The sequence below is a fragment of the Serinus canaria genome, chromosome 14 (assembly GCF_022539315.1).
Source record: "Serinus canaria isolate serCan28SL12 chromosome 14, serCan2020, whole genome shotgun sequence".
Lineage (NCBI taxonomy): Eukaryota > Metazoa > Chordata > Aves > Passeriformes > Fringillidae > Serinus > Serinus canaria.
The window spans coordinates 7590851-7607997 of NC_066328.1; the positions used below are offsets into that span (position 1 = coordinate 7590851).

Sequence of the window (17147 nt, forward strand, 5' to 3'; positions counted from 1 at the left end):
GAACTTAAATGACAAGATGGTATTTGCTATTTTGTATTTCTTTTTGCCTGTTAAAATAATTAAAATTTAAGGATCTATATGAGTTTAATCAGCTCGTGTCCCACAGTACATACCTCAAAAATCTCAAATCCAGCAATGTCAAGGATCCCCAAGAAAGAAGCTCCTTGTCTTTTTGTTTTGTCGAGAGCTTTGTTGACGCGAGCCAGGATCCAGCGGAACAGACGCTCAAATTTTGCCTTGGCCAAAGCTTCTATGGCAAAGTCTGCCTGGAAAAGGTCAGAGGAGATTGTAAGTGAAAGAAGAAACCTGCTTAACTGTTAATTTCTGTAGAAATGAGACAGAAAACAGATGTTTCCCTTTGGACAAGATGTAAGGAGAAATAGAAATAGGAGAAAGGAGAAGAGCTTCAGGAGAGCTGAGCAGAGTGCATGTGGTACCTGCTCTTTGGTCTGAGCTTTCTGGACCACATCTCGTCCGACCTTGATCCTTGGGGTCAGAATAGATCTTGTGAAATCTGTCACATTAATCCCCATCAGGTGGCACACTTTTTGTGCAGCTAGAATAAAAAAGTGAGATTTTATTTCAGACTGAATTGCCTCTTAACTGGTCAGTAAGTGTGAATATGAGTAGCTCAGCAAGTATGCAGAACTATTTATCTTCCTTTAAAGTTTCTCTATTGTACATACAAGAGATGACACTATAAAAGTAACATTTGTGATCCAAGCAACAAATTCAAATTCACCATTCATCAATTTATGGATTCAAGATTACTAGAAAAAGGTAATGATAATTGAGCTGATTTTAAGCATGGTTTATATTTTAAAGCCTGAGTGGTACACAGATAATAGCAGTTAAATTAAAAATACTGATAAAGAGTTGCTATTTTATTAATTTCTTGATGTTAACTAAATTTTGAAGTGGAAAATCATACCAGTATCGTCTGGCATAGAAGCTTGATCAGTGTTTCTTTCTTTTTTGAAGACAATATTACCCAGTTGTAGGACAGATGAAACGACCCTCAGAATGGCTGTAAGAGAAGCAGATCATAGAAATGAGGAACAGAATGGCCATGTTTTGAAAACACTGTTCTCTGTTCTCTGATAGTCTGTACCTCTCTGGAAAGAGTAAGGCTTGTTTTAAAGGCCTGTGCCTTAAAACTGCAGGAGTTTGAGAACTGATTGGGCAAAAATCTCCACAGTCTGTGCAGTGGAGCAAATGGGACACTCTGGGAACACCAGCACCTCAAGTAAGTTATGCTGGCTCCCCAGGCAGATCCTCACATCTCAGGAATTTGTCTCCCACTCACAGTGCCTGTAGCATCTTCTCTGCTCAGTCACTCAAGTGTCTTTAAAATAAAAAATAAATCTGAATTATCAGCAGCTTCAAAAATATGTGGCACTTCTGAATGTCCAGTTATTCAGGGACATGGGGATATCTAATGCAACTGAAATCAAGTGTATACATGTCTTTAAAAGGCTTAATGTCAAAATCCATTCAAGGTATTTATTAATGTTTGATAACTAAAATATACATAAGCATGATGCCACCTAATCTCAGGTAGTAAAATCTACTGATATCTTACAGATGAGGTTGTATCAATTCGAGGAGTTCTATTTGTTTATCTGTAAATTTATCTAATTTATACAGGAGAAGAATATTGTCCTAATGGGCTTCTTTTTTAGAGCATGAAATCAGAGGGGTTCAGACAGCAAAATAATGACTCCCATTGCTGCAGTGGAGAATGTTGCTGTCCATGGCAGTACTGGCAGGAGAACAGAGCAGTGTGCACCAGCACCATCATCCAGACTGAGCCAGGCTGGGGATTTGCTCAGCCCCCTCGGTCACTGATGCAGGTGAGGGATGTGCTCTTCTGCTGCTGCCACTGCTCCAAGGCTCAGCAATGGGAGGACGCTGCTTTTGCCACCAGGTGTCACTTGGGACATGGCAATTTGCATCCGAGGGCCCTGCACACTCCCAGCAGCTCTGAGAGGTAAAAGCTCTGGCAGGCCCATATTTTCAAGACTCTTTAGCTGTTGTTTCACGCTCTTTGGTTTTATTTCTCTTTTTTCTGAATCAGTGAGTACATATGAGCTATTTGAGCCTGTTTAGTTTCCTTCAAAAACAAATCAGATTATTTTGCAACTTTTTCATGCTAGTTGTTGTAAAGTTCTGAAAAATTGATTTAAATGGTGATTACTACTGATAGACATGGCTTAGACTCAGTAATCTCTTTTTGGATATGTAGGGGGTTCCAATGAGAAATATTCCCTTTCATAAACACAAGTTAGCTTTGCAGAGTGATTATTCTGGACAGAATTAACCTCTGCATTTGCATCTCTATCTCTGTAGTGTCACTTACAAATGTGTATTTTGAATACAGTGTTAACAACAATTCTCACCTATCTGTTCCTCATCAGTAAAGCCCATAATTTTCATGGCTTCCAAGGTCTCCTGGAACATTTCATCATCCTGCTGAGAAGGAATAGGCACGTAGCCACTGGATAGAAAGGTGTAATTGTTGAAGCCTTCCAGCAACAAATCATCTAAAAAGAAGAAGAAAAGCTTTATTTAAGAGCACTTACTTAATGCTCTTGGTTCATGAATTCTCCTAAGGAACAACAGAAAAAAACCCAAAATTATCACCACAGGAAAAATCTGCTTGTATGAGGAGTTTAGGGTTTTGTCAAATATTTTCAAAATAACTATTTAGCAACTATTTTGATGGTATTAATTTTCTAGTTTTCATTAGTGACTGGAGAACATCTCTGCACTTTGGGGCAATTTTGTTTCCTATGAACTCAAATCTGAGCCATTCTTCCCAAAATCCTTTCATTGAGTGCCATATGTAACCTACTCAAAAATTGTGCCTCTCCCTGTGGGGATTCATAGCCCATAATAATAAGAATAGAACAAGGCAACAACCAAAGTGGGCAAAACTAACAGACTATTCAACTCTATTCTATGGCCAACAGCAGATTCTTAGGTAAGGAACATAAAAGCCAGGGGAAATACAGAGTAACCCATTGTTTTATATGTTCTTTAGCAATGAGTGACTTAGGGAAATATGTCATATTTGAACCAAGATGTTCCAACACATCTGAAGCTGTGTCTTTCACAGTGCACTAACATGCTGTGGCAAAGAAATTCTCTTAATTTATATTGAAACAATGAGTTGATATTTTTGCTGGAACCCCCAATCTCGTTTGTGTAAAGCAATTAATAACTCATCCCAATTTATCTTCTTGATATTATTCAAGACGGGATCTGAATGGGTCTACATCTCCTGTAAATAAAAATATCTTGTAAACTACAAACAACCTGCCTCAAATAGGTGGAGACACGAATTGATGCTTTCTCATAATTTACTTGAGAAAATTGTTTTCTCTAGCTAAAATACATAGCTATTTCTATGGCTGTTTATTTATAGTAAGGATTGAATGACATGTAATTACAGAAATTAAGATAAATACTTAGGCAAGCTATAGCTCAGACTATTCAATGAGTTGAGAGAATCATTAGTAAGGAACTTACTTCTCATCTGTTCAGAAGCTCCAGCAATCAAATAGTAAAAGATGTGAAATGTTCTTTCATCTTTAGCCTGACGAATTGCACGGGATTTTTCAAGCAAATCTGTTTGCAAAGTGTGTTAAAAAAATCAATAACATGATTCAGTCCTTTCTTAATTGTGCCATCAGCCTCAGAACCATCAATAGCATTGTTGAAATATTTGCCATGTACTTGTCTAACATGAATATGTGTCTCATTCTGTGGCAGGAGCTCTGGTATTGATATAATGCTTACCACAATAAGCAGATCAATCTCCTACTTGCTGTTGTAGGGTAAATGCTGGTAATCATGGCAGCAAGCAAAATAGACCTAAATTATTCTAAAATCCAAGATCTAAAACTAATAGTCACAATATAACTCATACCACTTTGAAAATGAAGCACTGATATAATTCTTTCAACATACAGTGGAGCTGCTAGGAAAAAAGAGTTCTTGAGGTATATTGTAGGTATAAAAGCAAAAAAAAATCAAGTTATATTTATGGACCATTTTTGTGACTATAAGCTAACAGAAATGAAGTTGTCAATAATGTAAGTATTTTGATACCAGTCAGTGATTCACTCTTTAAAAGCTAAAGTGCTGTAGATAAAACTTCAGTTAAGAACAAAAATGTTCAAATGTTAATGATTTTTCCTAAAGATCAGTTGTCAAAATAAGAGCAGAATGATAAACTGTTTGTAGCTTGATGCTACACTCAAGGGATAAGATACTTTTATAGCTGCATCATTCTTTCTCATTTATTTGAGCAAGAAACTCTTTCTATATGCAAAGATGAGCAGTGCAACTCTGAGGAAACCACCTGCATATTAATATGTTCATTAAAATATTCTAGCTCATAAACATACCAAGGGAACAGGCAGCATACCTGACAAGTAAGGTCAGACTGAGCTGAATTTCTCAGTCCATTTTCCCTGAAAAAGTACATCGAGGTTATTGATAACAGCTCACTGCTCTGGGTGTGTCATGTGGCACAGCAGTTAGTATTTAGCACCCAGGCAAGACAAGTCCTCTGGACACAAAAACGTCCCTTGTCACTGCCTTAGGTATGGGCTGCCCAGTTCCTGAAGCTGGATTTGGGGAATAGCTCCCTTTCCTATAGCTGAGGAAACAGCCCTGGAAACAAAACTGAGAGCAGGACAGGAGCTGATATCAGCACAAACGGGGCCACTTCCCTCCCTCTTGGTTTATATCAGCCTCAGCAGTGTTTGCCTTTCTTAGACATGCCATGAGCTTGTTTATGTGCCTTCCTCCCAGCCTGCTGCAGCTCACTGCAAGGATACAAGTCTCTATGTTTGCTCCAACAATGTAGCCCGTCACATCGAAGTTGATGCGGATGAATTTGCCCTGTGAATGAAAAGAAGATCTGAACTGGGCTGTTCTTTCAGGCAGTGCCAGGTTTTTCAGTATTAGCCAGTATTTAGCTTGTTCCATAAGATGTGTTCATCACCCTCCCAACAATAACATGCTTGACTCCCTCCTGCTGGGATGACCTGTGGAACAGCCTGAAAGGAAGTTCTTCTGATCCTGATATATCAGAACAGATATCTGATATACATTCTTCTCTGATATTCCCTCTGTACAGATTTCCCCCACATTCTGTTCAGGCACTAAGAGGGAAAGGAATTCTCCCTACTGGACTAGGCTTTGGAAGCAGGGGTAGGACAACATCTTTGTTCTTTGATTTTCACAAGGTCAGTGAAGGAACAGGGTTGGATTTGTGAAACTCTTTCTGCTAAAGTTGACCCACATGGACCCACAGACCACAGCATTTCTCCTACTTACAAATCTGGAGGAGTTGTCATTCTTCACAGTTTTGGCATTTCCAAAAGCTTCAAGAATAGGGTTTGCCTGGAGAAGCTGTTTTTCCAGCTCACCCTAAAATTCATTCAGAAGCAGTTAACGTGAAACTTTGTAATTACTTTGTTGAAACTAACACTCGTCCACGGCAGAGAAAGGTGAAATCTAATTTAAGTCTCTTTTTTTTTTCTCTAAATACTGCATTTCATATGGATTTGTTTTCATTCTCTATTAAACTTTGTGTTTATCTATTTGTGCAATTAACTGCTGTCCTGTATACATGACCCTTTTCCAGCCTTGTTGCCTGTGACAGATCAAACTCTATTAATCTGTTTAGCATCACAACTGGCCTTCCTTAAAAAAAGGGTCATTCAGTGTCAATTATTTTTTCCAGTTTAATGTAATATTTTAGAGGGGTATTCTTAAAAGAACCTCTAGCATGTCTTTTCCAAGTTAGTTTATTGAGACCCTTTGCTAGCAAATGACAATGTAATTAGAATAACTTGCTGAGAATAATTTTAATGTAATGCAGCACAAAGCTACAAAGCAGATTTTATCAGGTCTATTAATAATGATCCATGCAAGGCCATGAAGGTTAAATATGGAATTGCATTGATTTATTTCAAACTAGGATAATGAATTCTCATGCAAACACACAATCTTCATATTACATTGTTAATTGGGGTTAGTAATTGCTAAGGAAACAAATCATGCAATGAAACAAGCATGCATTTAGTTCTATATATTTACCTAATCCTATTTCTAAGCAAACCAATGAAGTTGAAAAAATTCTTTGCATATGTCTACAGCTTTTCAGAACTTTTCATTCAACTCTGTCCTATGAAATCATTTACATTCAGATTTACTTTGCCACACTATTCTTTGAGTATTACTCTGTAGTAATATGCATTATTTCAGATAACTCACCCTGAAAAGGAAAAAGTCCTTGATAGATAATAAGATATAATTTAAATAACTTTAAGTAGAAATTAGGCAATATTTCATTTCAATCTAGGAAATAATTTGGAAAATGAAAGCTCTTCCCAATTAGTGTACAAATCTGATAACTTTTTTTTAAATGTCACTTCTAAATGCCTTGTAACTTCTGTGTCAGTGGTGAGAGCTACCTCAAAAATATCATAAAAAAGATTACTAGCCGAGAGCTGGAGGAAGAGGGAAGGAAGAGTTCCTAACAAGTTCATACAGGAATCCCAGAATAAGAAATGAATTCCTAAAAGTCCCTGAAGATTCTCTGTACTGGGCAGCTCTGTCCAGTTACACTCTGTAGACTTAAAAACTCCAGTAGAAGCAAAGAGTGTTGCTGCAATCAGATGGTGGCATCTTCAACAGGACCTTGTCTGTTAAAAAGAAACAGACACCACCTGCTTCTGCTGAGAACTGAACTATGCCATAGAGCTGGGGATAAAACTTTGGCTCCAGATGGCCAGCACTTTGTGCAGCTGTAAGACCACCAGACTCCACAGTTCATGCCAACTATGAAATAATTTTTATTTTCAGAGAAATTGTCAAAGGAAGTACTAAATTAACTAAGGGGCAACACTGTCACAGCTGAATTCTGAGAGGCAGAATGGGGCAGTCAGAATGGGGCAAAAAAGACTGCATGAAAGAAAATAAATCTTATTTGCCTGGCATAGGAACACCAAGAATGTGCCAGCAAACCTGCCTGTATTCCCAAAGCATTGCTATGTGTATGGTACACAGAAAGGAGGGCCTGTAACACACCTGCAGACAGGTGCTGCAGTGGGAATTGCTCTGGTACACGCCACAGCAGCAAGCTAAGAACATGCTAACTCTTGTGGTGGTGAACAATTCTCAACAGTTACATGGAAATGGAAAATTCCAAGCAATAACAAATGGAAAGCATGCAGCCAAACAAATCAAACACCGTGAGGTTTAGGAATTATTTCACAACAGTCCTAAAAACTTCAACCTGAAGCACAGAAAGCATTTGGGTATTTCATTCAGAAACCACATTGTTAAATTTCAGGCTGAGTGGCTCTTCCAGGATTGTGGGAAATTTAATTCAAACTATGGCAATTTGAACACACACAGAGATATAGAAGAGAGTGATATTTGAAAGATGACCCTGCCTGTGTCAGACCTCATTCTTTACCATGGGGCCTGACACAGTTAGGGTTGATTTGTGAGAGCATTTGGTGCTATTGTTGCTTTTTATCATATCATACAACATATTTCAACAAAATCTCTCTTAAATTTTTGGGGTGCAACAATAGCATGCAGATCTACACTCAGTGCCTTAAACACACATCAAACAGTCTAAGTTACTCACGTAGGCAAAAGATGGACCTTGCTGTGTTGAATAACATGGCATAAAACAAGTGTCAGTATAATTTCCATTAGACAGATATTTTTATTGTTTTTCCTGTATTAAAATAACCAGTACAGTTTCCATGCAAATAAACCAGGAATACAGATATGAGCAATCTACTGCAGACATACCAAGGGGACAAATATCATTAACATACTTAGAGCATATTAACTGAAAAAAAGAAATATCCTGAAGCAAAGAGATGGGATTTGGATCCAGTCCCAGATTAGTCTCTCAGGACACATATTTTTATGATAAATCTCTAGATCTTATCTGGTGCATTTTGTTATTCATTATATTTTAATGACTGAAATTGCATTGTCAGTAGTCCCAATCATTGAATTACTATTTGTCAGCATGATATAGAACAAATAAGATTTTTTTTAACTCCTCTCTGATGGATATTTGCCTTCAGGTCTGTCTCAGGGAAAATTTGGTCCTGAGACTTACATAATTCCCCAGAGCAGTCTGCAGTTAGGGATGGCCTTGGCACCCCAAGTTCATCTCCCCCAGCTACTGAGCAGGGGCTCAATAGGAAGGAATTACTTTTTTTGCATAAACATTAAATATTAAACATTAGTCTTGGACTGTTTCCACTAAATTAAATCACAGATTTCTAGAAAATACGACTCAAAAGGACATTTACTCCCTCCCCTACTCCCAGTTACAATCCACTGTACATAAAAGCCCAGTTATTTGTGGTGGAAGAGGTAGGGCTGCACACCTCATGCTCTGCTGACACATGGACAGGGGCAGCTCTGAGAATTTTACATTATTTCCCACTTCCCTACTAATTATTTATCTTGTACCCAATCTTGTATTTGAGACACAATGAAATGTCTTCCTGAATTAAGCCTGTTTTGTGATAAAAGTGAATTGCTTCATTTTTTTGCAGAAGTTTTGAGTTACAATCTAAAGGCTGGAAATGATGTAGGACCTGGAGTTGATCACTGAGCACAGCAAAGACAGCTGAGAGCCTCAGCCATGGCAATGATCTCCAGGAACTGGGCAGGTATATGGTTCAAAGTAAGAAAATGAACTTCAGCCTCAGGCAAGACTATTACACATTTTGAAGGAACAAAGCACAAAACTGTGCCCTTCAAAATTGTTACCTCTGACAGAGCAGTAAAAAAAAACACAACAAGTTTTATACTGGGACTCTTTTCTAGTTGGTAAGAAAACTTAATAACAAATCCAATCAAAACTTTGGAAGTTTAAATGCTGGCATACATTTTTGTGATGCAGTTGGACAATGTGTTTGTTACAGGCTTTCCCAAACTTCTCAGTTGGCAGAGGTCAAGGGTAAAACAAGGACTCGAGCCCTTGCAGATTTCAAGGCCTTCATGCTGGGATATAAATAGGTGCTATGCCTATGGAAAACTATGAATATTTCTGTTCTCCCTAAGTACATTCTGATTTGATGCCTAAGATGGTGTCAAACAAATTTTTTTCTTCCATAAACACAGAGCTGTAATTGTGTACTCTTAATATGCCCCTGTCTGACAAGTCCCAGTGCCTGAGCTGCAGAGTGACCTCAGCACAGCCTCAGAGGCCTGGGGAGAGCTGGGGATGGAGGAGCTCACTTACAGTGACACTGGTGTCCTTCTTGCCCTTGTGTGATGAGGCAACAACAGCCAGGTACTGAATGACCTTCTTGGTGTTCTCTGTCTTGCCAGCACCAGATTCACCTCTGAGGGGAAAGAAAATAGCACAAAAGAAGGTAGGTAACCATTGGAGTCCTTCTGCCATGTACATAGTGTAGAAAAACAGGGCTGGAAACTGCCCAGCTCAATTCTTATTTACCCCAGAGCAGCACCTCCCAAATGCACCTGACTTCAGCCTGCAAAGAATGCATTATCAGAGTTCTGTCTCTGTCCTGGTAGAATTTTGAGTGCACATTGGGCCATTTAAGGGAATTCTAAAACATGATGCATTTTTGAACAGCAGTTCATCTTGCTTTGGCAGCATCTGAACACTTATGAGAAGTGGAGTTGGCAGGGAGTCTGCTTATATTCTAAGATCAAAAAATACAACATTAACTATGATGAGATACAGCAGTAAAAGAAAACATCAGCAGTAATACAATGGTTTTCTCTTCTGAAACTCTGGCATTAAAGTCTCTGACTTGATCCTGCCTCATCTGAATTTTTGTATTCAGATGCTCCTTGAATTCAGTGGGACCAGGAATGGAATTGCCTGAGGTGTCCCTGGGTAATAAGGACATGGTGGGGATTTGTCTGACCAGCAGAACTGGCACCCCAGCTCTGCTCCATGCAGTGTCCCTTGCCAAGCAGGAAGGCAGTGGTAACTTTTTCTCTCTTGGAAGACTTCCAGGTTAAGTTTATTAACAACTCTTAAACCCTCTCTTAAAGTAAAAGAGAGGTTTTCAAAGTACAGGTTGACAGAGTCTTTTCTCAATAGAAATTTCCAGCCAATTTCCCTCTCTAATTGTTACATTGCATCATCTTAAGCCTTTCAGATACCTCTGGCTCTGATGATTATTTGGACAAAAATATTATTATACTGTCCTGCTTAGCAGTCAAAGTGGGTGTGGATGTAACAAATGAGGTCTTTCAACTGAGCTGGTGCTGTGAGGAGAGCAACCATCTAAGTTGGACCTCTTTTTCTTTGGATCTATAATAAAATGGATTTTAGAAAAATAAAAAACTAATGCATTCAAAAATCCCAGAGATATTTATCAGCTTTTGTGAGTCTGAAACTGTTTAGCTGAATCCACTGAAGTTCTGCTTCTTTTCCTAATTAGGAAATACAGGAATTAATTTTCCCTACCAAAGGACCAGTGATAAATGGACATAAAAATATGGAGAAGTGCTGGACAGAACTTTCAATACAGAATGACATTGATATAAACCTTAGGAGACCAGAACCAATTCCTGCCTGAGGTACAACATGATAAGAACTGTTTCTTCTGGCTTTTAGTGTTTGAACCACAAATAAGTGAGATTAATAGAATCCTTTTCAAAAGACCAGAGTTAATTTGCACAGTTTAGAGATTGGATTCATCTCTGTCTGGGCTTCAGTGCTAAAACATTTCTATGTTTTATTGATAAAAATTAAGTGTCCTGGGAACAATTCCAAACCAAGCACACCAATTTGAAGATCTATGCATACAAACTTTTCAAATAAATCTACCTTACATCTTTGTTTCTTTGGGAAAAAAACAACCAAAGCAACTTTCTTAAAACAAACCCTGGGCTTTGAACTACTCCATTTTATTAAGGGTTATTTGTAGTTCATCACATCATCATTGCATTTCCTTTCTCCCAGGGCAACAGTGCCCATCTTTTGGCTTTTCCCTGAATCCCTGTGAGTATTACCATATATGGCATCATTTTACTTGTAATTATCCCATCAAACTGAAATGCTCCTTAACTCTTTGCTTCTGCACAGGCTGAGGGCTTTCTGTTTTCTGCAGACAGATTTTGAGGCTTTAACTTTCTTTTGAAATAGATAATAAAAAAGTTCTTCAACATGAAATAGAAAACACACAGAACCTCAACTGCTTTAGGTTCATTAGGAAGAAAGTCTCCAAGGTCAATAAGTAATGAAGAATAATGTCTCTAGCTGATGAATACCTCTGATTTTCAACATATCAGATCAGTCATAAACGTCCATGACAACAGACAGGTCTGACAAACAAGTATCCATTTAACATTGGTAGCCCTGATACTCTGAAGGATGCATCACAGCCATATGATGTCTGATTTCCCCTCAGTGATGAAATGCCATGTGTTTGTAAATGTACTAATGAGGAGGAAGGGCTAGGTCAGGTCAATGCCTCTAAACAGCAAGAAGTTTACTCAGGGAGACCCAGGAGGAGGAGAGCATGTGAATATCTTAGTTCACAGGTGGATGAAATTCTTCCTAGAGCTATTGAGTTGCAACAGAATTGGTCATGCACAACAGGTTTTTTTTCTTTGCATCTGCCTTGAAGTACTATCATTTCTGAGGGGACAGAAACGACTTCCATTGTGAGACGGTATGAGAAATCTCAGCTGTTTTAAAATCTACTTACTCTCTTGCGCTCAGTGACTGCATTTTTAAAGATGGGTCTTTTTTCCTGCAGTTATTTGCACCCAGCTCAGATGGCCAATGCAAAAGCAGATCAAAAGCAAGTTGCACAGTTCTGAGCAGCCCAACAGCAGTACTTCAGCTACTTCCTAAGAAAGTTTTCCTCCTAAGAAACTCTTTGGCTCTCCCAGACCAAAGGGCTCCACTAGGCTAACAGCTTGCTCTGTTAAAATACCACTCTCACAACGTGGGGTATAACTTCAACTTATCCTTCCCTCATTGCTTGCCAGTCATTGTTTTAGGACCTCAGCACAGCATTTGCAGCCCATAAACTCACATATATAGTGCTCAGCTATAACAGAGGTTTTGTACCTCTTGAACTATAAAATCCTCCATGACTCCATTACCTTCACCTTAAATGAAAATTATCCCAGCTAGAATAGGTTTCAAAAAAGAACAAGGTGACACTAGCAGGTTGGCCCCACTGTTGGGTTGAGCCTGTGGTGTAACTAGGACTCTTTTACATTTGAGAACAACTGAGAAAAATTAGTCTTAAAAGTGTATTTTCTTTTGTTGTAGTTGTTGAAAATTTGAAAGCTTTCCATGTTAGTATTATGATATGAGACTTAGCTTAATTCCACTTTTGGAAACATCTGAAAAGCAACAGCAGAGTTTATTTTCAGCATTTGTTCAGTAAGCAATGAACCACGAGAATTGCCCGTTCACACATCCCTTAATCCCAATGTGCTGGCACTGTGGGAAGCCCCTGTGCACAGGGCACTCAACGAGGTGCTCTAAATCACATTAGGGCTTGGCAGCCTTTGTCCTGCAGTGTGAGATGTGCAAACATCATGAAAAGCTTTGTCCTAGACCAGCTGTACCCCACTGGAGCCTTGTCTCAGAAGCCAGCCCACGGATCCTACGCGTTTACTTACAAAACAATTCCCCAAGGGCTCGGAGCGGGTCAGCAGCTCTGCCTGGGGCTGGAGCTCCACAGATATCTGTGTGGGACAGGGGCCAAGCAGCAGCCACTGCCAGCTCCAGCCTTGGAGATTTACTGAGCTGGGAAAGAGGAGTTCAGCTCTCTCGTGGAGGAGTCTCTTGACTAATGGGGCTTTGCAGTTTAGAGATGTTCTGGGTGATTTTGCTTCTTGACGCGTGTCAGGGAAGGAAATGGGCTGGAGTCCCATGGCTGGGTGAGGCTCTGGAGGGTTTGTCCAGAGAGAGAGAGGGGAAGAAGGGGAAAAGGGCAGGGCACTGCCCCACTCAATGTTTTCTCTCTTCCCATATCAAATTATGACCCCGCTACTTCCCTGTTTTTATAGAAGTGACTCAAACTGCATGCATGTTTTAAAAACCAGAAAGGTAATGGAAAAGTACTTGATTATAGGTACAGGTGTTTCACAAGCACTTGTTTCCATGGGCTTCATAATACCCCAAACACTCAGAGCTTTGATCCGATTTTCTCATTCATTTAAGGTAGCTTTTATTTAAACTGAAACTTGTGCACAGTCCTCTAAGCCACACTTGCTTTCTAGAAAATACTCTACCTGCTCTTTCCAGAAAATGGCTAAAATATGATAACCCTAAGATCAGACAGGTTTATGAGGAAATTGTTGAAACCCTCATGGTTAATTTTTAGTAAAAAACATTTTGAAAACTCCAGGAGAATCCTCTTCTGTCTTCAGAAATCGAACAAGAGGCCATAAGTCTCCTTTGAGGGCTTGTGCCTCTACTACCATTGGAAGAAGCTTGAAAAGCCACAAGTCTGGTCACTGGCCATGGCCTAGGTCAAGTCACACTTCATTTCTGATGCACTGAGCTTGCTCAGGTTTCTGAGTACCTGGACAGATTTCTTGGGACTTCTCCTTCAGCAACATCTGTGTGCTGGTCAATATGGACTAGAGTGAGTACAGACTATTCTGTGGCCAACTCAGAGGTCAAACAGGAGAGAGCACAGAGGGGAGGCCTAAGCACAGGCAGGAATTTCAGGAAATCCCAGGAGCCAGGCAGAGCAGTGAAGGCTGCTCAGAACAGTAGAGACCAAGACACAAGGGTGGAAATGTCTTACCTGTCCTAATTTTCAGACACATAAAAGAGTAAGAGTTCATATTTCATACCTTTAGTGAAATATTATGTATTGTGTATGTATTATATATGTTATGCCATGTTGTGTTATGGTACAATCATGCAACCACAGATATATTAGCAAACACAGCATGGGATAAAGCTTTTTGTGCTGTAAATGTGCATGATAAGATGTGGGATTTTGAGGCTGACTGTATAGGGCCAGAGAGCTACTGGCAGGGAATGACACCAGAGGATGTTCAGTGATGCTACCCATGGGAAAGAGCTAACAGCAAAAGGATGTGTGTGCACAGAGGAGAGGAGGCCAAAGGCAATACAAGTGGGGTTATTAATGAAATGCAGAGAAAATAATGAAATCTGGAAAGACAGGGAATTCTGAGGAAGCACTGGAACCCATGAGCATTGAAGACAGATGGAGATTTTAAACATACCATGGTTAATCACACAAATGGTAGGGATTGTAAAAGAATGCAAACAGTACTTAACCACAGAGGGTAGGTTTAATGAGGTGAGGGTGAAGTCCTGAGAATGGGTATATTTACAGTCAGAAACACAGAATAAGGCTCAGTTCTCAGATTCTCCCCCCTGCCTGTGTCCCAGGAGCATTTCAGGGGATCCATATGAATCCTTACAGCTATTCTTTTACAATTTAGGTACCAGGCCTTGGAAAGTTCAAGCCTGTAGCTATTTCAAGAAAAAAATCCTGGCTGATCCATGCCATGAAGTCTTCAGTTATTGTTACATATTTTAGGCCAGAAGATAATTTCTTATAATTTCTAACAATTCTATAAAATACTGCAAATTGCTTCCACTTGACAGCTGCCAAGCTGCAAGCCAAGAGAACTTTCTTCCTTCTGCACAAATAAGGCAAACAAGGATGTTAAACCAGTAGTGGTTAAAGCTGTGTACATTGGCTTTAGCTTGGCCTTTTTGCTTTAGAAGATGTGTGAGGACAGTTTGAAGCTAGGGGTTATGATGCACATCCAACATGCAGTAATTATTCCAAACATCTTGGGGAATCACTTGCTGTGCTGTTTTCAAAATGGGAAAGGCATTTCATTCTCTCTATTTTAAATATTACTGGATGGAAAAGCATTTAATTTTCTCTATTTTATGTATTACTGGTGTGAAACACTTCAGGTTTCCAGCAAGATGGCCAGGTAATTTCAATAAATGGTACCTGCAGGAAGTGGATCCTTTAATGGATTTTCATTAACAAAAAGGCATAGATTTGCAAAAGAAGGTCCATTTCTTGAAAGTAACAATGTTCCAAAATTAAAAGAAGATTTACTAGTGGAAAAATAAACTAAAGTATAAAAATAGAAGGAGGAAATGCATATTGTAAATTAGTCTTAATAACCATGACATGTTTCATCCTGGGAAGAATATGATGGTCAATTTTTACTTTATAATTGCAGGAATTTTAGATTTCTTTTGGTATCAATGCATTTTGGGGGAGATTTTTGATTGGTATACTTACAAATATTGAAGTCTTGTAACAGAGGTTAGAGCTATGATAGCCCTTGTGGTACCAGACACAGGATACCAAAGTTTTATTTGGTGATAATTTTTTTCCAGTCAGCAGAGGCAGTCAAAAGTAATGTTATGGCTGGTGATCAGCAGCAGTGCTTTTTTTGGGGTAAAGATATTTTCAGTCAGTAGCCACATTTTCTCAGATAACCTAAACCTGCCACATTACAGCATCTTTGCATGAACCTGCTGTAAATGATACACATGCCAGCTCTGCCAATGTATTAGCATTTACCTAGAATCAAATCCTATCTTTTATCAGGAAAACTGGAAAATGCCAAATTTAACAAAGACAAAATTTTGTCAAAAGCATTCTTGATGATATTCAAGGAAATAAAACCAACTAATAAGCAACAGAAGAATGGAAAAAATGAAAACTGAGGATCAAGCAGGAGATCCTTGTCCAGTTCAACATTTTGAGTGATTTTTCAAAACAGGCAGGGATGACAAACCAGTGGGATTTTGTGGAGCAATAATCACACTCCACAGTAGTTCACTGTAAACTGTTAAATCTCTAAGGTCAGAAAGTCATTTTAAAGAATTAATTTTATGCATTAAAGATTTTCTGTGATACTGATACCTGCTCTTTATCTTATGAACAGGTCTATCTAATGAAGTAGGTTTGGGACTGGAGTTCAAGCTTACTGAAGGTGAGGAGAATGTGCCCATTCCACCAGAATTTGAATCAATTTTGAATAAAGACATTGTGACATTGAAATGAACTAAAACAGATGAGTTTACTTACGTGCACAGGATAGACTGGTCTTCTCTATCTGTGAATAAAGAAAAAGAATCCATTAATTAGGGAGAATGGCTTTCCTGACAGAAGCACTTATATTTATAAGGATTTATATTGAACAGCCTAGACTTTCTAAAATCTGGCCAACCATGATTAGTAAAAAGTACTGGGTTCACCTCTTATTTAATTTGCCCTTGAATTTAAATAACCATCTCTAATGGAAATATTTTGTACAAAAAATGAACAAAAGGTTAAGAGGTCAAAAATATTTTTTGTAAATTCCGTTAGAGATGAACTGTAATGAGGACAGCAAAAAGATCAGGCTCTCTGTAAGAAGATTATAACAAAATTTCAAACCTGAAACTCAAATTTTTACTATGCTTATGAACTATGGCCAGCAGCCCACTCGAAACAGTCTGGACAGATATGGCATCAACAACTAAAATGCTTTAAGCTGGTCATGCAAAGCTTTGACTTTTGAAAGCAAAGCAGTTCAAATACCTGAACAATTTAGCCTGTATTTCATTTCAGACCGAGAGACAACTTTTACCAAGTAATTTCTTTGGGAGATCTTCCAAAGAATAAGACCAAACAAGACACTTTAGATTATACAAGATCATGCCAACAAGTATGTAAGTATTCTTCATGATTTTTTACTATGAACAGACCATCAAACACATTTTGGATCAAGATTTATAAACAGGAGGAGCAAAGTTTCCATTTCTGCTAGGTGAGGCATGTGAGAGGTTTCAGCACACCAGTGTCCAGAGTTCTGTAAAGCTGCAGACAGGGTGAGGATTGCAGCCCATCTCCATGACCTGTTCTTGGAACAATCCTCCCTGCTTATTCATTTGGAGTCAGAGTTTCTCTTTAACTTCAGAACTTTTACACAGATTTTTCTGCCAAAAGGCATGATGAGCATGTTTGCTGAGACCCATTCTAAAGGACAACTGTTTCCTTCACTTGTCAAACACCAGGGCAAGTTTCCCAGAGAGGTGTGGTATTTCCAGCCCTGGAACTACTTGGAACCAGACTTAAACAAGG

General features: G+C 38.9%; 1 protein-coding gene across 4 annotated transcripts in view; it reads right to left on the bottom strand.

Moving 5' to 3' along the window:
• MYH11 (myosin heavy chain 11) overlaps window positions 1-17147 on the bottom strand; it is a 54789-nt gene that overhangs the window by 20662 nt on the left and 16980 nt on the right. For 3 of the 4 annotated variants that reach the window (XM_009091910.4, XM_018915992.2, XM_018915991.3), the window contains exons 4-13: window positions 16110-16137; window positions 9302-9404; window positions 7676-7696; window positions 5350-5442; window positions 4848-4911; window positions 3532-3630; window positions 2400-2543; window positions 932-1027; window positions 438-556; window positions 114-266 (exon numbers count right to left, since the gene is read on the bottom strand). In XM_009091910.4, coding sequence (XP_009090158.1) covers window positions 114-266; window positions 438-556; window positions 932-1027; window positions 2400-2543; window positions 3532-3630; window positions 4848-4911; window positions 5350-5442; window positions 7676-7696; window positions 9302-9404; window positions 16110-16137 — 920 coding nt within the window. The remainder of the gene's footprint in view (window positions 1-113; window positions 267-437; window positions 557-931; window positions 1028-2399; window positions 2544-3531; window positions 3631-4847; window positions 4912-5349; window positions 5443-7675; window positions 7697-9301; window positions 9405-16109; window positions 16138-17147) is intronic. The other variant, XM_009091911.4, reaches the window with a different exon arrangement.